At 46.0% G+C, this 16,314-nt stretch overlaps 1 protein-coding gene across 1 annotated transcript; it reads left to right on the top strand.

The window, feature by feature from the left end:
• The first annotated feature begins 928 nt into the window (after window positions 1-928).
• LOC109524130 (myosin-7-like) lies at window positions 929-13,966 on the top strand. The gene is made up of 39 exons (XM_019883751.1): window positions 929-1,189; window positions 1,341-1,397; window positions 1,599-1,806; window positions 2,154-2,297; window positions 2,954-3,110; window positions 3,203-3,230; window positions 3,798-3,903; window positions 4,648-4,740; window positions 4,832-4,895; window positions 5,002-5,100; window positions 5,222-5,325; window positions 5,444-5,582; window positions 5,656-5,774; window positions 5,920-6,069; window positions 6,172-6,342; window positions 6,419-6,728; window positions 6,802-6,878; window positions 6,986-7,191; window positions 7,708-7,831; window positions 7,928-8,064; window positions 8,179-8,434; window positions 8,506-8,748; window positions 8,838-9,014; window positions 9,107-9,252; window positions 9,322-9,412; window positions 9,484-9,873; window positions 10,082-10,208; window positions 10,281-10,399; window positions 10,477-10,673; window positions 10,784-10,967; window positions 11,289-11,454; window positions 11,542-11,666; window positions 11,750-12,058; window positions 12,150-12,353; window positions 12,483-12,779; window positions 12,948-13,052; window positions 13,133-13,228; window positions 13,318-13,452; window positions 13,703-13,966. The coding sequence occupies exons 3-39, from the start codon at window positions 1,606-1,608 to the stop codon at window positions 13,730-13,732; spliced, it is 5,826 nt and encodes a 1,941-aa protein (XP_019739310.1). The 5' UTR covers window positions 929-1,189; window positions 1,341-1,397; window positions 1,599-1,605; the 3' UTR covers window positions 13,733-13,966.
• Window positions 13,967-16,314: the final 2,348 nt, after the last annotated feature.

The following is a 16,314-nucleotide window of genomic DNA, read 5'->3' on the forward strand; positions in this document are numbered from 1 at the left end:
AAGCGATCAACATCTTAGTTCTTTGCCATATATATATATATATATATATATATATATTTTTTTTTTTTTCAAGGGGACATAAAACCCGCAAGTCAAATCGGGCATCAATGACCAAGTTAGTCATCAACTTTGTGGTTCAAGGTGCACACCAATGAGCTATGACATTGCCCCTGGGCCGCGCTTGGACAGCTGAGCATACGTACGACATGCAGGGCATTCGATGGCAGCGCAAATTAAAACGTGCATCATTCAGGATCCATTCCTTTCAAGTATGTCCACGAGTTATATTTGTTTCATCAATCAAATGACATTGGCTGATTTCACAATTGAACCCACACCGCTTGCGCCACGACGCCAACAGTGAGCAATTTACGAACAATAATACAATCTTCAAATTTATTATTTAGTGAAAGCAAAGGAGTCAAAACTCCAAACCTTTTTTGGGGGGCAGGTGGGGTTTGTTTGTCCACAAGTCACTGATGGCGTCGTGGTGAACTCACCTGACCCGTGTGCGGACGGCGTGGGATCGGTTACCACTCAGTGATGGTGTGGATGTGGGGGTGTTTTTACATGTGCCCTGCCATTGAAAAAAAAAAGAGATCACATTTTTTCCAGTATTTTTAGTCCTTAAAAAGTTTTTAATATATTTTTAAAAGCAAAAACAAAAAAAAACCCCAAACATTTTTTAACACCCAATTATTATCCTCCGATTGCGATTAGCTGAAAATGACTGATCACACACGCACACCCACGTATTCACTCAGCGTGTCTGTTCTCGCCGGCATCTTGACAGGCATTTCCATCCTCTCCGAGCCTCACTTTGGAAAAATGATTTGGCAGAAGAGTTGACGGACAAACGTGGTCCAAACAAAGATAGTGGAGAGTCTGCGCTTTGGATGACTCACCTACGAGTTATGCGGGAGAAAGTTCCTGGCGCCGTTCCCAAAAAGTCACATTATTTGGGCGTGAGGGCTCCAGACAAACAGGGCGGGAGGGCGGCCAAACAGGATGAAAGCTGCGCAGAGCCAGGTCACAAGTGATGAAAGTCACGGAGGCCTGTTTGTGTTTGTGTGTGCGTGTCGTGTATGTGTTTGGATGGCGGGGTGGCGGCCTATTAAGGCTGGCTTGTCGGGGTTTATAAATTTGATCCCTGCAGGTTGCACTGCAGCTTCCTCCTCACCCGGATCTTGTAAGTCTGCTCCATTTTCAGTATCGTGTCTCATCAGAATGAGCAGATCGAATTTGGAATTTGTTATAAATTGTTATCTTACACGTTAATGGAACAACCAAAGGGTTTCGCCGCGACACCTTCTAACTCGTTTCCTTCCTCTCTCTTGTAGCTGAAGTGCTCTTTCTACTCGCGTCGTCTTCAGACCTCTTTGGAGTCAAACGCGCTGGTAAATGATCCTCCACATCTCATTGCTTTGACTCCACTATTCATTCTCAAAATGATGATTCCAAATTATGAAAAAAAAGATGATCATTGTCCCATGATTTTCACCCATTTGATTTGTCATTGTTAAAAAAAATACAAAAAACGCTGCGCTTAGGATGTTTTTTTGGAGGGAGGGATGTCCTCATCCTCTGCATTTTTACAGCGCAACCATGGGGGACGCAGAGATGTCAGCGTACGGCACAGCCGCCCCGTACCTGCGGAAGTCGGAGAAGGAGCGCATGGAGGCTTCCACTCGTCCCTTCGACATAAAGAAGGAATGTTTCGTCCCCGACGCGGTGGAAGAATTTGTGAAGGCTTCCATCACAAGTCGAGATGGGGACAGCGTCACTGTGCAAACGCAAAACGGAAAGGTCAGTGGTCCGCCGGCTTGCAGACAGCAACGCCAAACAGAAAGTACACTATGGGATCAATGGCTATTCCGACTGAATCGTTCTGGTGAGACGGCGATTCACGAAAGCTAAACGTGCATGAATTACCCGGCATGCGTCGATGTTTTGCCTTTGTGGTTCCCGGGACGTTTCTTGGTTGGCCTAAAAACAGCGAGGAGGACAGATTCAAGTTAGACTTTCAAAATAAAGTGGATTCTGGTCATAGTCCAAGTACTATTCGCGACACTTTTGATTGTAAATTCAAAACTCGATTAAAAAAAAAACATTTGTTGACAGTTCAACGGCAATGCTGCACTCATGTTCCGTAGACGGTGACCGTCAAAGACTCCCAGATTCTGCAACAGAACCCTCCAAAATTTGACAAGATTGAAGACATGGCGATGTTGACTTTTCTCCATGAGCCGGCTGTGCTGTTTAACCTCAAAGAGCGTTATGCGGCATGGATGATCTACGTGAGTACAACCGCAGTCGAAACCAGTTCAATTTGCCATTGTCCATACAAACAAGTGATGAGGACACAAAGGTCCGCAAGGAATTTGAGATACAAGTATTCTCAAAAGAAAGCGCTACGGTCAAACCTCACTCTGACGCCGGTCACCTTTCAACCTTTCATGACTTCGCGGAGCTTTTTTTTTTTTCCACCCTCTTTTGACAGTGCACTGTTTTCTGCTTCCTGGTTGTCAAAGTCCACAGTCTGTGCACCACATCTCAGCACAGCTTGCCAAATTAACGTTTGCAACAAAAACAGGTTGTGAGCTTTGGTTTCATTCTGCAGCACGCTATTGTAAAAAAATAAAGCCGACTGAAACTGTGGTGATTCGAAGTACAACAATGTACCTTTCTCCATGATGGTAAAATGACGACGTGATTTAGGTTATTGTGCCCCCTGCTGTTACATTTGAGGGTTGCATTGAGTGTCAGGAAGTGGGCCATGTGGATCAGGGGTGAGGTGGGTTTGAGGAAAGAAACAAAAGCTTCGATTTCTTTTCATGACTCCTAAATTTCGCCTATCGCGGCTTCTTATCGGAACGTAACCCCCGCGACAAATGAGGTTCGCCGTAAAAAAAAAAGTGATTTCCACTGTGTTTTTTTTCTCTCCTTGTGACAGACCTACTCGGGGCTGTTCTGCGTCACGGTCAATCCCTACAAGTGGCTGCCGGTCTACAACCAAGAGGTGGTTGTTGCCTACAGGGGAAAGAAGAGGAGCGAAGCTCCTCCCCACATCTTCTCCATCTCTGACAACGCCTACCAGTACATGCTGGCAGGTAGCAACTGTCAAGCAATCTTAAGCCAAAACGCAGTTTGGCCAAATTTTAAGACTAACAACGTGAATTTTTTTTTTTTTTTTTTTTGGTAGATCGTGAAAGTCAGTCCATTTTGATCACGTAAGTATTTCACTCATTTTTCTGTCCATTTTGACTCAATGCAGGAGCGATATCGAGACATCTGCCCTTAAATTGCTCAGTTCTGAGTGACGCTCTGAGAGAGGTATTCACGTAACAAGATATATTTGGGTCGCTGATGGCGTAGTGGTAAACTGGCCTGACTTGTGCGCGGGCAGCGTGGGGATCGGTTCCCGCTCAGTGACGGTGTGAACGGTCGCTTCTCTCTTCATGTGCCCTGTGACTGGCTGGCGACCAGTTCAGGGTGTAGTCTGTCTCCCGCCCGAAGTCAGCGGGGAGAGGTTCCCGCAACTCCCCATGACCCTTTTCAGGATAAGCGCTGTTGAAAATGGACAGATGGGGGAGGGGGGGGATATGACACTCCCACATTGAACACATCTTGTTGAATAAATATCTCCTGAAAATCCACAAGTAGCCAACCGGAATTGAGAACTATTAGCTTGTATTTCATCTCCTACGAGTTGCGTTGTGGATGTATTCCCAATCATGTGCACGGTGAGTTTCCAAGACGTGTTGTGCGTTGACTGACAACTCACTTTGTGATTACAGCGGAGAATCTGGTGCCGGAAAGACTGTGAATACAAAGCGCGTCATCCAGTATTTTGCAAGCATCGCGGCTGGAAGCGTGAAGAAAGATCCCAATGCCAAAGACAAGGTACACGAATGATGATGTGACGCAGGTTTGCGACGTTTGCTAAACAGACATCTATTAACATGGTACATCGGACAATGCGGTGTTAGTCAGCCCGAGGAAGTCGACTGTAGGCGTTAAACACGTGGACAAACTTATCATTCAAAAATAAGAACAGGAATGAGGGATAAAAATGCAATGAAAATCAGACGCTGCTTTTGAATTGTGGTTCTTTTCAAATCGAAACTCATGAACAACAATAACGGTATCCCAGCAGCACAAATGCACGAAAATCAGATGTCGCTTTCCAATTGTGTCCCCCAACAGAATGAGTTTGAAAATCAAACTCACGAAAGGGAGCGGCGACAAAAAAGATGGCGGCCTTCATATTTTGGGGCAATTGCCGCAATCCAGCAATTTTTGGAACTCTTAATACGCCGTGTGGTTATTTTGACCCAGTCTTGATGAGCAAACTGCTGCAGATGCCTCAGGTTTGGAAGGGTGCTTTTAGATAGATCGAGAGGTGGATACTTTGCGATAGATAGACAGGCTAGAACAGAACAGAGGGCATTTATTTGGGGTTGCACAGCCGCACCCTCGGGTAGATAGAGGGTGTGCACATTTGTTATTTGTTACATCATCTCAGCTGTTTTTTTTTTTTTTTGTTTGTTTTTTTTTGAACAGGGGTGTGTAGACTTTTTCATCCACTGTTGAGAGAAAGATAGAAGGTGTCTTTTTTCCAACAAAGCCAATATTTCTTTCCAACAGGGGACCCTGGAGGATCAAATCATCCAGGCTAACCCCGCCCTGGAGGCTTTTGGAAATGCCAAAACGATTCGGAATGACAACTCTTCGAGATTTGTAAGTTGTGATTTTCGGTTGTTTCGACACATTGCCGCAATATCCGATTGGATGTCGAGAGGTCTTCACCAGTCCCAACTCCATCCGCCAGGGCAAATTCATCCGGATTCACTTTGACACCCGAGGAAAGTTGGCTTCTGCTGATATTGAAACATGTAAGAAGAAAACGCCTGCTCAAGACAGACGCATTTTGCTCGGGTGCCACCTCTCACGAATGCCCATCTAGCCAAAGGCATCACAATCTCCCTTTCGACCCGGCAGATCTTCTGGAAAAATCTCGAGTCACCTTCCAGCTGAAGGCCGAGCGAGATTACCACATCTTTTACCAGATTCTGTCCAACAAGAAGCCAGAAATTCTGGGTGAGTTTTGCGTGGCCGATGAACGCGAGCGGTCCAACCGGTGTGTCGGTTTTCTTTTCTGCACCCTGGTCGCCAGCCGTCTTAACGCTTGTGCCCTTGTCTCTCGCTCCTTCTCATTCAGAGATGCTGCTGATCACAAACAATCCTTACGACTACGCCTTCATCTCACAGGGGGAAACACAAGTGGCCTCCATAGACGATGCAGACGAACTGATGGCGACAGATGTCGGGCTTTGACTTTTTAAATTTATTTATTTATTTATTTTAAGCTCAAGGATGTCGACTTTACATTGTATAAATAGTGACCCGTCATGAAAAGATTGTGCGATCTTCTCTTTGACAGAACGCATTTGACGTGTTGGGCTTCACACAAGAGGAAAAGAACTCGGTGTACAAGTTGACGGGCGCCATCATGCACTACGGCAACATGAAGTTTAAACAGAAGCAGCGGGAGGAGCAGGCAGAGGCCGACGGCACCGAAGGTCGGAGCCATCCTGCGTCAAGTCGGCTTAATCTCACTGCGCAAGTAAGGTTTCATTTCGTTTTCGTCTTCAGATGCTGACAAAGCAGCTTACCTGATGGGCCTGAACTCTGCTGACCTGGTCAAGGGTCTCTGTCATCCGAGAGTGAAAGTGGGGAACGAGTGGGTCACCAAGGGACAAAATGTTGCCCAGGTGAGAAAGGGAGAAATTCTACTTGTTCTGGTGTGTGCTTTTTTTTTTTTTTCTTCGAATGGAGCTTGTTCTGATTCCAAATTGTACGAGTCAAAATGCCGTGGCTGGTAGGTGTTTATTGTTGATGATTGTTGCCGTCTTGAAGGTGTACTATGCTGTCGGAGCTCTCTCCAAAGCCGTTTATGAGAAGATGTTTCTGTGGATGGTGATCAGAATCAACCAGTCATTGGAGACCAAGCAGCCTCGCCAGTACTTCATTGGCGTTCTGGATATTGCTGGATTTGAGATCTTTGATGTGAGCTCTGTCTGGTAGTGCTTGAGACAAGATGACAAGTGTTCAATGTACACAATGAAGACGTGGGTGAGGAAATTCACGTCGATCCGCTTTCCGTTTCAGTTCAACACCTTCGAGCAGCTGTGCATCAACTTCACCAATGAAAAACTGCAACAGTTTTTCAACCACCACATGTTTGTGCTGGAGCAGGAGGAGTACAAGAAGGAGGGCATCGAATGGACTTTCATCGACTTTGGCATGGACTTGCAGGCCTGCATTGACCTGATTGAAAAGGTGAGAGACGCTTTTTGGGAGCAGATGCGACTGATCAGACGCACAAAACTCCAATCTAATGCTCCCTCCCCCTCAGCCCATGGGCATCATGTCCATCCTTGAGGAGGAGTGCATGTTCCCCAAAGCCAGCGACGCCACCTTTAAAGCGAAGCTCTACGACAACCACTTGGGAAAATCTGGCAACTTCCAGAAGCCCAGAATCGTCAAAGGGAAACCGGAGGCCCATTTTGCCTTGATGCACTACGCCGGGACTGTTGATTACAACATCAACAACTGGCTGGTGAAGAACAAGGATCCCCTGAACGAGACCGTCGTTGGACTTTACCAGAAGTCGAATCTCAAACTATTGTCGATACTCTTTGCAAATTACGCTGGAGCAGATTCAGGTACCAGTGAGTGGATTTTTGAATTGATCAAACTAGAACGTTCTGTTATCTGGTTCTAATTTGCTCTGAACAGCTATGGAAGCTGGTGAAGGCAAGAAGGAGAAGAAGAGAAAGGGTTCATCTTTCCAGACTGTTTCTGCCCTTCACAGGGTATTTTTCTTTTCTTTCTGTTTTGGTCTCACTTTGGTCCTTAATAATCATTCGACATGAAAACCACTCATGGCTATAATCCATCACGAATTCATCCACATGAACAGGAGAATCTGAACAAGCTGATGACCAACCTGAGGTCTACTCACCCCCACTTTGTGCGCTGCATCATCCCCAACGAGACCAAGACTCCTGGAGCCATGGAAAACCCGCTGGTGATGCACCAGCTGCGCTGTAACGGCGTGCTGGAAGGCATCCGGATCTGCAGAAAGGGCTTCCCCAACAGGATCCTCTACGGAGATTTCAAACAGAGGTGGAAAGACACCATACACATACTGTATTTTTATACCCAAACATGGATTCACATTTTTTTTTCTTGAAGTATGAGTTGTAAAATAGGTATGGTCTAGATTATTAATTCAGATGATGATTGTTGGATTATCTTTGGTAAAATGTGCTTGGTCAGAATTTATGGTCACCGGTGTTGCATTTACTTCAACAATTCGGATGTGAGATGCGTCGGGAAGGAAAGTGAGAGCTTCATCTGCAAAATGATTCATTAAGAAAAGAAGCAGGTTAAATATTTTAGCCTTACGACACTACCATATTTACAGTGTTTCAACGATCAGAACAGAGGCTAAAATCCAAATGCAGATGTGATATTTTTTTGCGGCAGAACGGTGGCCGATGGGGCAGAACACCCAGATCACCGTTGTGGCTGCGAGGTTCATATTCGTGATATATATCGCAATGGAGTGGCCTAGTTTTCAGCAAAATCAATTGGTGATGAATGCTGATGACTGTAACAGACCCCATTTGATCACCCGAGGTATCGCATTTTGAATCCTGCTGCCATCCCGGAAGGACAGTTCATTGACAGCAGGAAGGGAGCCGAGAAGCTCCTTGCTTCACTGGATATTGATCACAACCAATACAAGTTTGGTCATACGAAGGTGCTGCTTCTCGTCCTTCTTGTTCTGAAGGATCATGAAACATGATTTCTCTGGGTCAAGCGGAAATAACATGAATGTCCATTCTGACACCGACAGGTGTTCTTTAAAGCCGGATTGCTCGGCCTACTTGAGGAAATGAGAGATGAGCGTCTCTCCAAAATCATCACTGCCATCCAAGCCAGATCTCGCGGGCTTTTGTCTCGTGTTGAGTACCAGAAGATGGTGGAGCGCAGGTATCTTCAGCGTTTGCACAGTAGACAGTAGAAATATTTGTGTGCATCCAACCAGATGAATATAAAATATCAGAGTGTTTGATTTCACGTAGTATTAACTCTGCTTCAATTCAGGGATGCCCTCTTAGTGATCCAGTGGAATATCCGTTCGTTCATGGGGGTGAAAAATTGGCCCTGGATGAAGCTGTATTTCAAGATCAAACCGCTTTTAAGATCTGCGGAAGCAGAAAAGGAAATGGCCAACATGAAGGAAGAATTCCTGAAGTTGAAAGAAGCTTACGCCAAGTCTGAGGCGCGAAGAAAGGAATTGGAGGAGAAAATGGTTTCTCTTCTCCAAGAGAAGAATGACCTGCAGCTTCAAGTTCAAGCAGTGAGTCCCACAAAGGTAGCATAGGAAACATTCCTGAACGTTGTTGCTCATAAACAATTATCACTTGGCAGGAGCAAGATAATCTTTGCGACGCTGAGGAAAGATGCGAGGGGCTGATCAAAAACAAAATCCAAATGGAAGCAAAAGCCAAAGAGTTAACTGAACGACTGGAGGATGAGGAGGAGATGAATGCTGAACTAACAGCAAAGAAGAGGAAGCTGGAGGACGAGTGCTCTGAGCTGAAGAAGGACATTGACGACTTGGAGTTAACGCTGGCTAAAGTGGAGAAGGAGAAACACGCCACGGAAAACAAGGTGTGACGACTGCTTGCTTCCTGTTGTGTCCTCGTTCATGAATAGGAATGAGCACCACACTTCCTGATGAATTGTCACGATGATTCCAGGTCAAGAACCTGGTCGAAGAAATGGCAGCTTTGGAGGAAATCATCGCCAAGCTGACCAAGGAGAAGAAGGCCTTGCAAGAAGCTCATCAGCAAACGCTGGATGACCTTCAGAGTGAAGAAGACAAAGTCAACTCTCTGACCAAGGCCAAGTCAAAACTTGAGCAGCAAGTGGATGACGTATGTCTTTCAAATGTTGTCATTTTCTATTCGTGATACTGCAGGTATCAACGTCTTGTTATTTTCATGTTGGATCCCCCTCCCCGGTCAAGCTTGAAGGGTCTCTTGAGCAAGAGAAGAAGGTTCGAATGGACCTTGAGAGAGCAAAGCGGAAGCTAGAGGGAGACTTAAAGTTGACCCAAGAAACTCTTATGGACCTGGAAAATGACAAACAGCAGCTGGATGACCGTTTGAAAAAGTAAACATCTATTTGGCTGATCAAAGTCATCAAGAAGGAGCCTTCATAATAATCCTTTTTATGTTTTAGGAAAGACTTTGAAATTAGTCAGCTGAACGGGAAAATTGAAGATGAGCAAGCCATAATAATGCAGCTGCAGAAGAAGCTGAAAGAGCTGCAGGTCAAAAAAAAAATCACAGACATAAAAAAAGAAGAATTGAAATCGACTGCTAAATATTTCACTGTTGGCAGGCCCGCGTCGAGGAGCTGGAGGAAGAGCTGGAGGCAGAGCGAGCCGCCCGGGCCAAGGTGGAAAAGCAGAGAGCGGACTTGGCCAGGGAGCTGGAGGAGATCAGCGAGAGGCTGGAGGAGGCCGGCGGAGCAACATCGGCCCAGATCGAGATGAACAAGAAGAGGGAGGCCGAGTTCCAGAAACTCCGCAGGGACCTGGAAGAGGCCACCCTGCAGCACGAAGCCACCGCGGCCACGCTGAGAAAGAAACAAGCCGACAGCGTTGCTGACCTGGGGGAGCAGATTGACAACTTGCAAAGAGTCAAGCAGAAACTGGAGAAGGAGAAGAGCGAACTCAGGCTGGAACTGGACGACGTCGTCTCCAACATGGAACACGTTGTCAAGTCCAAGGTCAAGTCGTGTTTCCACAGTAACAGAGCCGACGGCATGTTTATTGAATACTGGGGATTTGCAACCTTGAACATCGGATACACCGAGTAGAACATAAAAATTTGTCAGATGACTATTGTCTGCACTTTTTTCTGGGGGGGGGGGGGACACTGAACGAACAGCTAAAGACAATGATTGTGTCCTGCGGTATTGTATGTTCTTCTTTCAGGTTTATTTGGAGAAGACGAACAGAACTTTGGAGGATCAAATGAATGAATACAGGAATAAGTGTGACGAACATCAAAGATCCCTGAATGACTTTAGCACACAGAAAGCGAAGCTTCAAGCTGAGAATGGTCAGTCAAGCTACACAGGAAAAGGTGGAACTTGTTGAATACGGAATGAAGAAATGCATCCACCTTTTCCAGATGAGTATTTCAGACAGCTCGAGGAGAAAGAAGCTCTCATTTCCCAGCTGACAAGAGGAAAGAATTCTTACAACCAGCAACTGGAAGATCTGAAACGACAACTGGAGGAAGAAATAAAGGTTAGAGTAGACCACATTTCAATCATGTCGCTGTGTGTCTCGGAAGGAACCCATATGAAACGGTCGACTCGTTTTAGGCCAAGAACGCGTTAGCCCACGCCGTGCAGTCCTCTCGCCACGACTGCGACCTGCTCAGAGAGCAGTACGAGGAGGAGCAGGAGGCCAAGGCCGAACTGCAGCGCGGCATGTCCAAGGCCAACTCGGAGGTGGCTCAGTGGAGGACCAAGTATGAAACCGATGCCATCCAGAGGACTGAAGAGCTGGAAGAGGCCAAGTAAGCTCAATACACCAAATACATCACTTGAACATGCCACAGCAACTCCAAAACTGCCAGCAATGTCTTCCCACCATATCGATTATAAAACAATCAACATGAATATGCAGGAAGAAGCTGGCGCAGCGCCTGCAGGATGCCGAGGAGGCCGTGGAAGCAGTGAATGCAAAATGTTCCTCTCTGGAGAAGACCAAACACAGACTGCAGAATGAGATCGAAGACCTCATGGTGGACGTGGAGAGGTCCAACGCCGCTGCCGCTGCTCTGGACAAGAAGCAAAGAAACTTTGACAAGGTCAGTATCAACCATGCCAGTATCGGTTTAATGCTGCTTAATTAGGGCCAATAAAATGGTGGAATTTCGTATCTTATGATGGGGAGACTTAAACATTGGCAATGAAAAGTATGTGAACCCTCTAGGCTTGTAAACAATTTAGATTTCTGTGTAAAGTCACAAAATCGACAAAAAGCCTGCTTCAACTTTGAAAATCAAACCACATTTTACAACCAATTTATCCAGTCATCCGGGTCATTCCAAATGGGGTTCGTACTTTTTCTAGCAACCGTAAGTATCGATTGCAATTCTTGAACTTCAGCGTTACATCTGAATTCTCAGGTGCTGTCCGAGTGGAAACAGAAGTATGAGGAGTCTCAGTGTGAGCTGGAGGGCTCCCAGAAAGATGCCCGAAGTTTGAGCACTGAGCTTTTCAAGTTGAAGAATTCCTACGAAGAGTGCCTCGATCAACTAGAAACCGTCAAGCGAGAGAACAAGAATTTACAGGGTAACGGAGGGAACTGACTTGGCACAGATGGCATTTCATTGAGTGATGACGTAACCAATTCATTGTCAATATTTCCCCAAAAAATAGAGGAGATCTCTGACCTCACTGAGCAACTTAGTGAGGGAGGAAAGGCTATTCATGAGCTGGAGAAAATTCGGAAACAGCTGGAGCAAGAAAAGGGTGAAATTCAGTCCGGTCTTGAGGAAGCCGAGGTACAAGCGCATCGAAACTTTCGTTGGTTTGTGGTGTTTCCAGCCATTACGCAGATAATTCAACAAGTTGGCATCCATCGCAGGCCTCCTTGGAGCATGAGGAGGGCAAGATTCTGAGAGCCCAGCTTGAGTTCAACCAGATCAAGGCGGAGATGGAGCGCAAGCTGGCCGAGAAGGACGAGGAGATGGAGCAGTGCAAGAGGAACATGCAGAGGACCATTGAAACCCTGCAGAGTTCTCTGGAAGCCGAGTGTCGGAGCAGGAACGAGGCCCTTCGTTTGAAGAAGAAGATGGAGGGAGACCTCAACGAGATGGAGATTCAGCTCAGTCAGGCCAACAGGCAGGCGGCTGAGGCCCAGAAGCAACTCAAATCTGTTCACGCACATCTCAAGGTAATCTGCAGAAAAGACGCTCTCGATACAACATCCTGTGGATTACAGACCGGTTCCTCAAAATCATATGGTTTGATGTCATCATATGAAGGACTGCCAACTTCAGCTGGACGACTCCGTCCGTGCCAACGACGATCTCAAAGAGAACATCGCCATTGTGGAGAGACGTAACAGCCTCATGCAGGCTGAGCTGGAGGAACTGAGGGCCGCTCTCGAGCAAACCGAAAGGAGTCGCAAACTTGCTGAGCAGGAGTTGCTGGATGTCACGGAGAGGGTGCAGCTACTGCACTCGCAGGTGAGGGACCACTATTATTGCATAGCCCAAGAGCAGAGAGGTTGACAAAAATGTGCATTTCTCAAAGCCTCTTAAAGTGTACATCACAAGTGGTTAGCGCAGTAAAATCAAAGGCCTTCTCCTATTTAGAACACCGCTCTGATAAACCAAAAGAAAAAACTGGAGGCAGACACTTCCCAGCTTCAGACAGAAGTCGAAGACGCTGTCCAGGAGTGCAGGAACGCGGAGGAGAAGGCCAAGAAGGCCATCACAGATGCCGCCATGATGGCGGAGGAGCTGAAGAAAGAGCAGGACACTAGCGCCCACCTGGAGCGTATGAAGAAGAACATGGAGCAAACCATCAAAGACCTGCAGCACCGTCTGGATGAAGCTGAACAAATCGCAATGAAGGGAGGGAAGAAACAAATGCAGAAACTGGAGGCCAGGGTAAGTGTATGTCTTCATGACAAATATTTTTGTCTTATTGGCAATGAGTGAGGAGCTGCAAATGACTGAAAATGATTGGCCGACTTTTCGCAACGTTATTGCAACCAAATTGTGTTCAAACTAGTTTTGGTATGTTTCCATGTTTTTTTGTTTTTTGTTCTCGGTTAGGTTAAGGAGCTGGAGAGTGAGGTAGAAATGGAACAAAAGAGGAGCAGTGAAGCTGTGAAGGGAGTGCGCAAATATGAACGCCGTATCAAGGAACTCACCTATCAGGTTTGATGCTTGAGGCACTTATCTTGACCGCAGACACACTCTCTTTCTAACTGATTTAAACCCTGCTCGGATTTTGACAGACGGAGGAAGACCGCAAAAACATTGCCCGTCTCCAAGATTTGGTAGACAAGCTGCAACTGAAAGTTAAAGCCTACAAGAGATCTACTGAGGAGGCTGTATGTGTGAATACTTTCGAAGCAAACAGGGTCTCCTATCCCCACCACCAGCCCCATGACTGTCTCTTCTCCGATGCGATTTAAAACAGGAAGAACAGGCTAATGTTCATCTGGGCAAGTTCCGGAAGCTGCAGCATGAACTGGATGAAGCCGAAGAACGTGCTGACGTTGCAGAGTCCCAGGTCAACAAGCTGCGCGCCAAGAGCCGTGACGCCGGCTCCAAGGTTGGAGCGTGATGCACCCGGCCGCAGATACGCCACCTGACCTTGACACACGCCGCGCTCTCTCGCTGACCGCGTTTAATCTCCATGCTGCTTTGAAACTGAGGCGTTACTACTTGTCCAAGCTTGCCATTTCAGCACCTCAGATGATCGTCGCCAACTGTTCAGTTTATTGCTTACTGGCACCTTAACCTGAAGCTCTAAAAGCTGTTTCTTTTGTCTCCCCGCCGACCCCCATCCCCAACTCTCCCAGCTGCAACAGAAAGGCTTTGAGGAGGAGTGACGTTTGCAGTCTCCAGAAATATCTTTGGTTTCCTGTGTGAAGTAGATCCCCTCAATCATCACGATTCACTGATAGCTGTAGTGTCTAATAAAAGCTCATCAAGCATTGCCCCCCCCTTGTATTTGTCTCCCCCTTCCTCGCACTCTCCCCCCCCCCCCCCACCGCTCGATACGAAAGATGATGATGTATGGCATTAAAGAAGACATTTCATGGATTTGAGGATATTACCAAAAGGAAAAAAAGAGGAAAAAAACTCTGTTGCCTTTATCCCCCAATACACCAACTCAAGAACTCCAAACCTCTACAGTACAATCGCTTTTTATCAGATGAAAAATTTTAATAAATGAATAACAGTACACACAACGGTTACTAATGCTCCTAGCTGTCTTTTTAGGCCAAGTTACACATAATACAATTACTCTGAAATGCCCCCCCCCCCAAAAAAAAACTCTGCAAAGCTGGGGTGGTTGAAATAGCCTCATAAAGTCTTTTTTTTTCCTTGCAAAGCACACTTAAAAGTGAATTTTCAATCACGGTCCGATATCGTCCTCCAGCATGAATCAAGCTTCAGACACACATAGAGCTGAATAGATTTGAAGTGATCGTATCTGAACCAATGAGAAATTTTATCTATCTATCTATCCCTAGTAGTTGTGTATTTAATAACAAGGACCCTCATTTTGAGGTGCCCTATAGACCATTCACAACATAACCCATTCATCTTTGCGTCTTTGACAATTTACTGTTTTGAAATGTTTCGAAAAAAAAAATGAATTGGCCACAAGGCAAAAAAAAAAAAAAAAGACCCCCTGTAATTGTTGGCACAACAGGCTCTGCAAGTCAGATGTAATTTGTACAATCTCGGCATGTGTGGTCATTGCTCGTCTTGCGCCTCACAAACGGCAACTTACGTTGTGGATCATGGGGGCATTCGGTTTTGCTTCAGAAGGGTCGAAATGTTGGATCGGTTTTTGTTACATTAAATAAGACCCCGATGGAAAAAAACACGGCACTCACTCAGTTTTGGGTGTCGCGACGCCTGAGTAAGGGGAAGCGCAAATCTCCCGGTCTTAAAATAGAGTTAATGAAATCCCGTCTGCGAGAGCCTCAAGGTCAACAATAAGGCACACGTAAGCCCCAGCAGCTGCTCAGTGAATCCCTGCTAAAGTCTGCCCCTTTCTCCAAATGGCTCTGACGGCGGATTTCAGCGAATGCATTTGTGTTTCTACATTTACTCCTCATAATCATACGATGATTATTTAAATGATTTGTTTGTTTGTTTTTTTTGCTTGTGTCTTTACCAACAAGTTAAACCGTTATGACTTGGATGAAGCTATCGTTCTCTTCTTATATTTTAGGAGTGTTATTTTTTTTTTTTCTTTCTCGTAAACACTGCTGTCACGTTGGAGTCCTTTTAAATTAAGACTGACTCATGATTGGATTGCGCAGGCAGGAGAAGGGTGGCCCCAGACGCGCTCGGGTTGAAATTCTGGGAGCCGTCGGTCTTCTCTTCTTACAAAACACGTCCTCGATACCCCGAGGAGACAATCATGTGTCTTAAGAGCTAACGAAAGGAAATTCACACGTCCCCATAAAGAGGCGAAGAACATGCGTTAAGGATTAACGGCATTACGTGCCTTGGCCCGAGGGAAGAACACTGACACAAGAAGTAGCAGGAGATAATCTTCACACCTCGGAAATGAGACATCTTTAGGGGGTGTATAATCGTCGGTCATATGCCATTCGGTGGCATTGTGATTTTCGAGCCTTATTTCTCATCAAATGACACCCTCCTCACCTTCCGTACAAAACCACAAGTGGTGTACAATGAAAGGTCCAAACATTGAGAGGGAAGCCAGCAAAACTGAAAATGCAATAACAACACTGTGAAGGAAATAAAAAGCACCATCATGAGCATCGTGCAGCTGCTCTACACCGAACACCTCCACTTCTTGCGGGCTGCACCTGCAGCTTCTCGCGTTGCCCCGTTTGTAAATGTGTTAGGGCATAAACAAGGTCCCATATGTTGTCTCCTTAAATGAGAAGAAGTTTGACCTATGATCAGACATATCTTCACTTGGTCTTTAGCGGCTGCAAAGAATTTCTCGCTTCCATTTGGCAACCTGACGCCGGCTGTCGCTAAGAGGGCCGCCCGCTTGTCAGCGGCTGTTGACCTTCTTTTTATCTCTGAACCCCTGAATGGACTGTCATCACCGGTGCTTAGGACTGTCTGCCCAATCCCTGTTATAGCACACGTCGAGGATGCGGGCAAGTTTAAAAAAATGGTTCGATAAACCGTAAGAGAGTTTTTGTTTTGTTGCAGGCGGGGTTTTTGGTTTTGGTTTTGTTTTTTGTTTTTTTATTTCAAAGTCAAAAGACAATTCCAAGGCAATTGTGAAATGATCCAAAAACACCATCGGCGTCCGTATTGGATCGAGAATTTAGAGTCTGACATCGTACAGATACTACAAGGCTGTAACGGGCCATCGTTGTTGCTTAGGCGATGTACTGTACATGCTCACGCAATCCAGTTTTCACCACAACCGAGTCCCTTTCGTTCACTTTGAGTACACGTTTAGATC

This window comes from Hippocampus comes, unplaced genomic scaffold (genome assembly GCF_001891065.2).
Source record: "Hippocampus comes isolate QL1 unplaced genomic scaffold, H_comes_QL1_v1.1 scaffold159, whole genome shotgun sequence".
Classification (NCBI taxonomy): domain Eukaryota; kingdom Metazoa; phylum Chordata; class Actinopteri; order Syngnathiformes; family Syngnathidae; genus Hippocampus; species Hippocampus comes.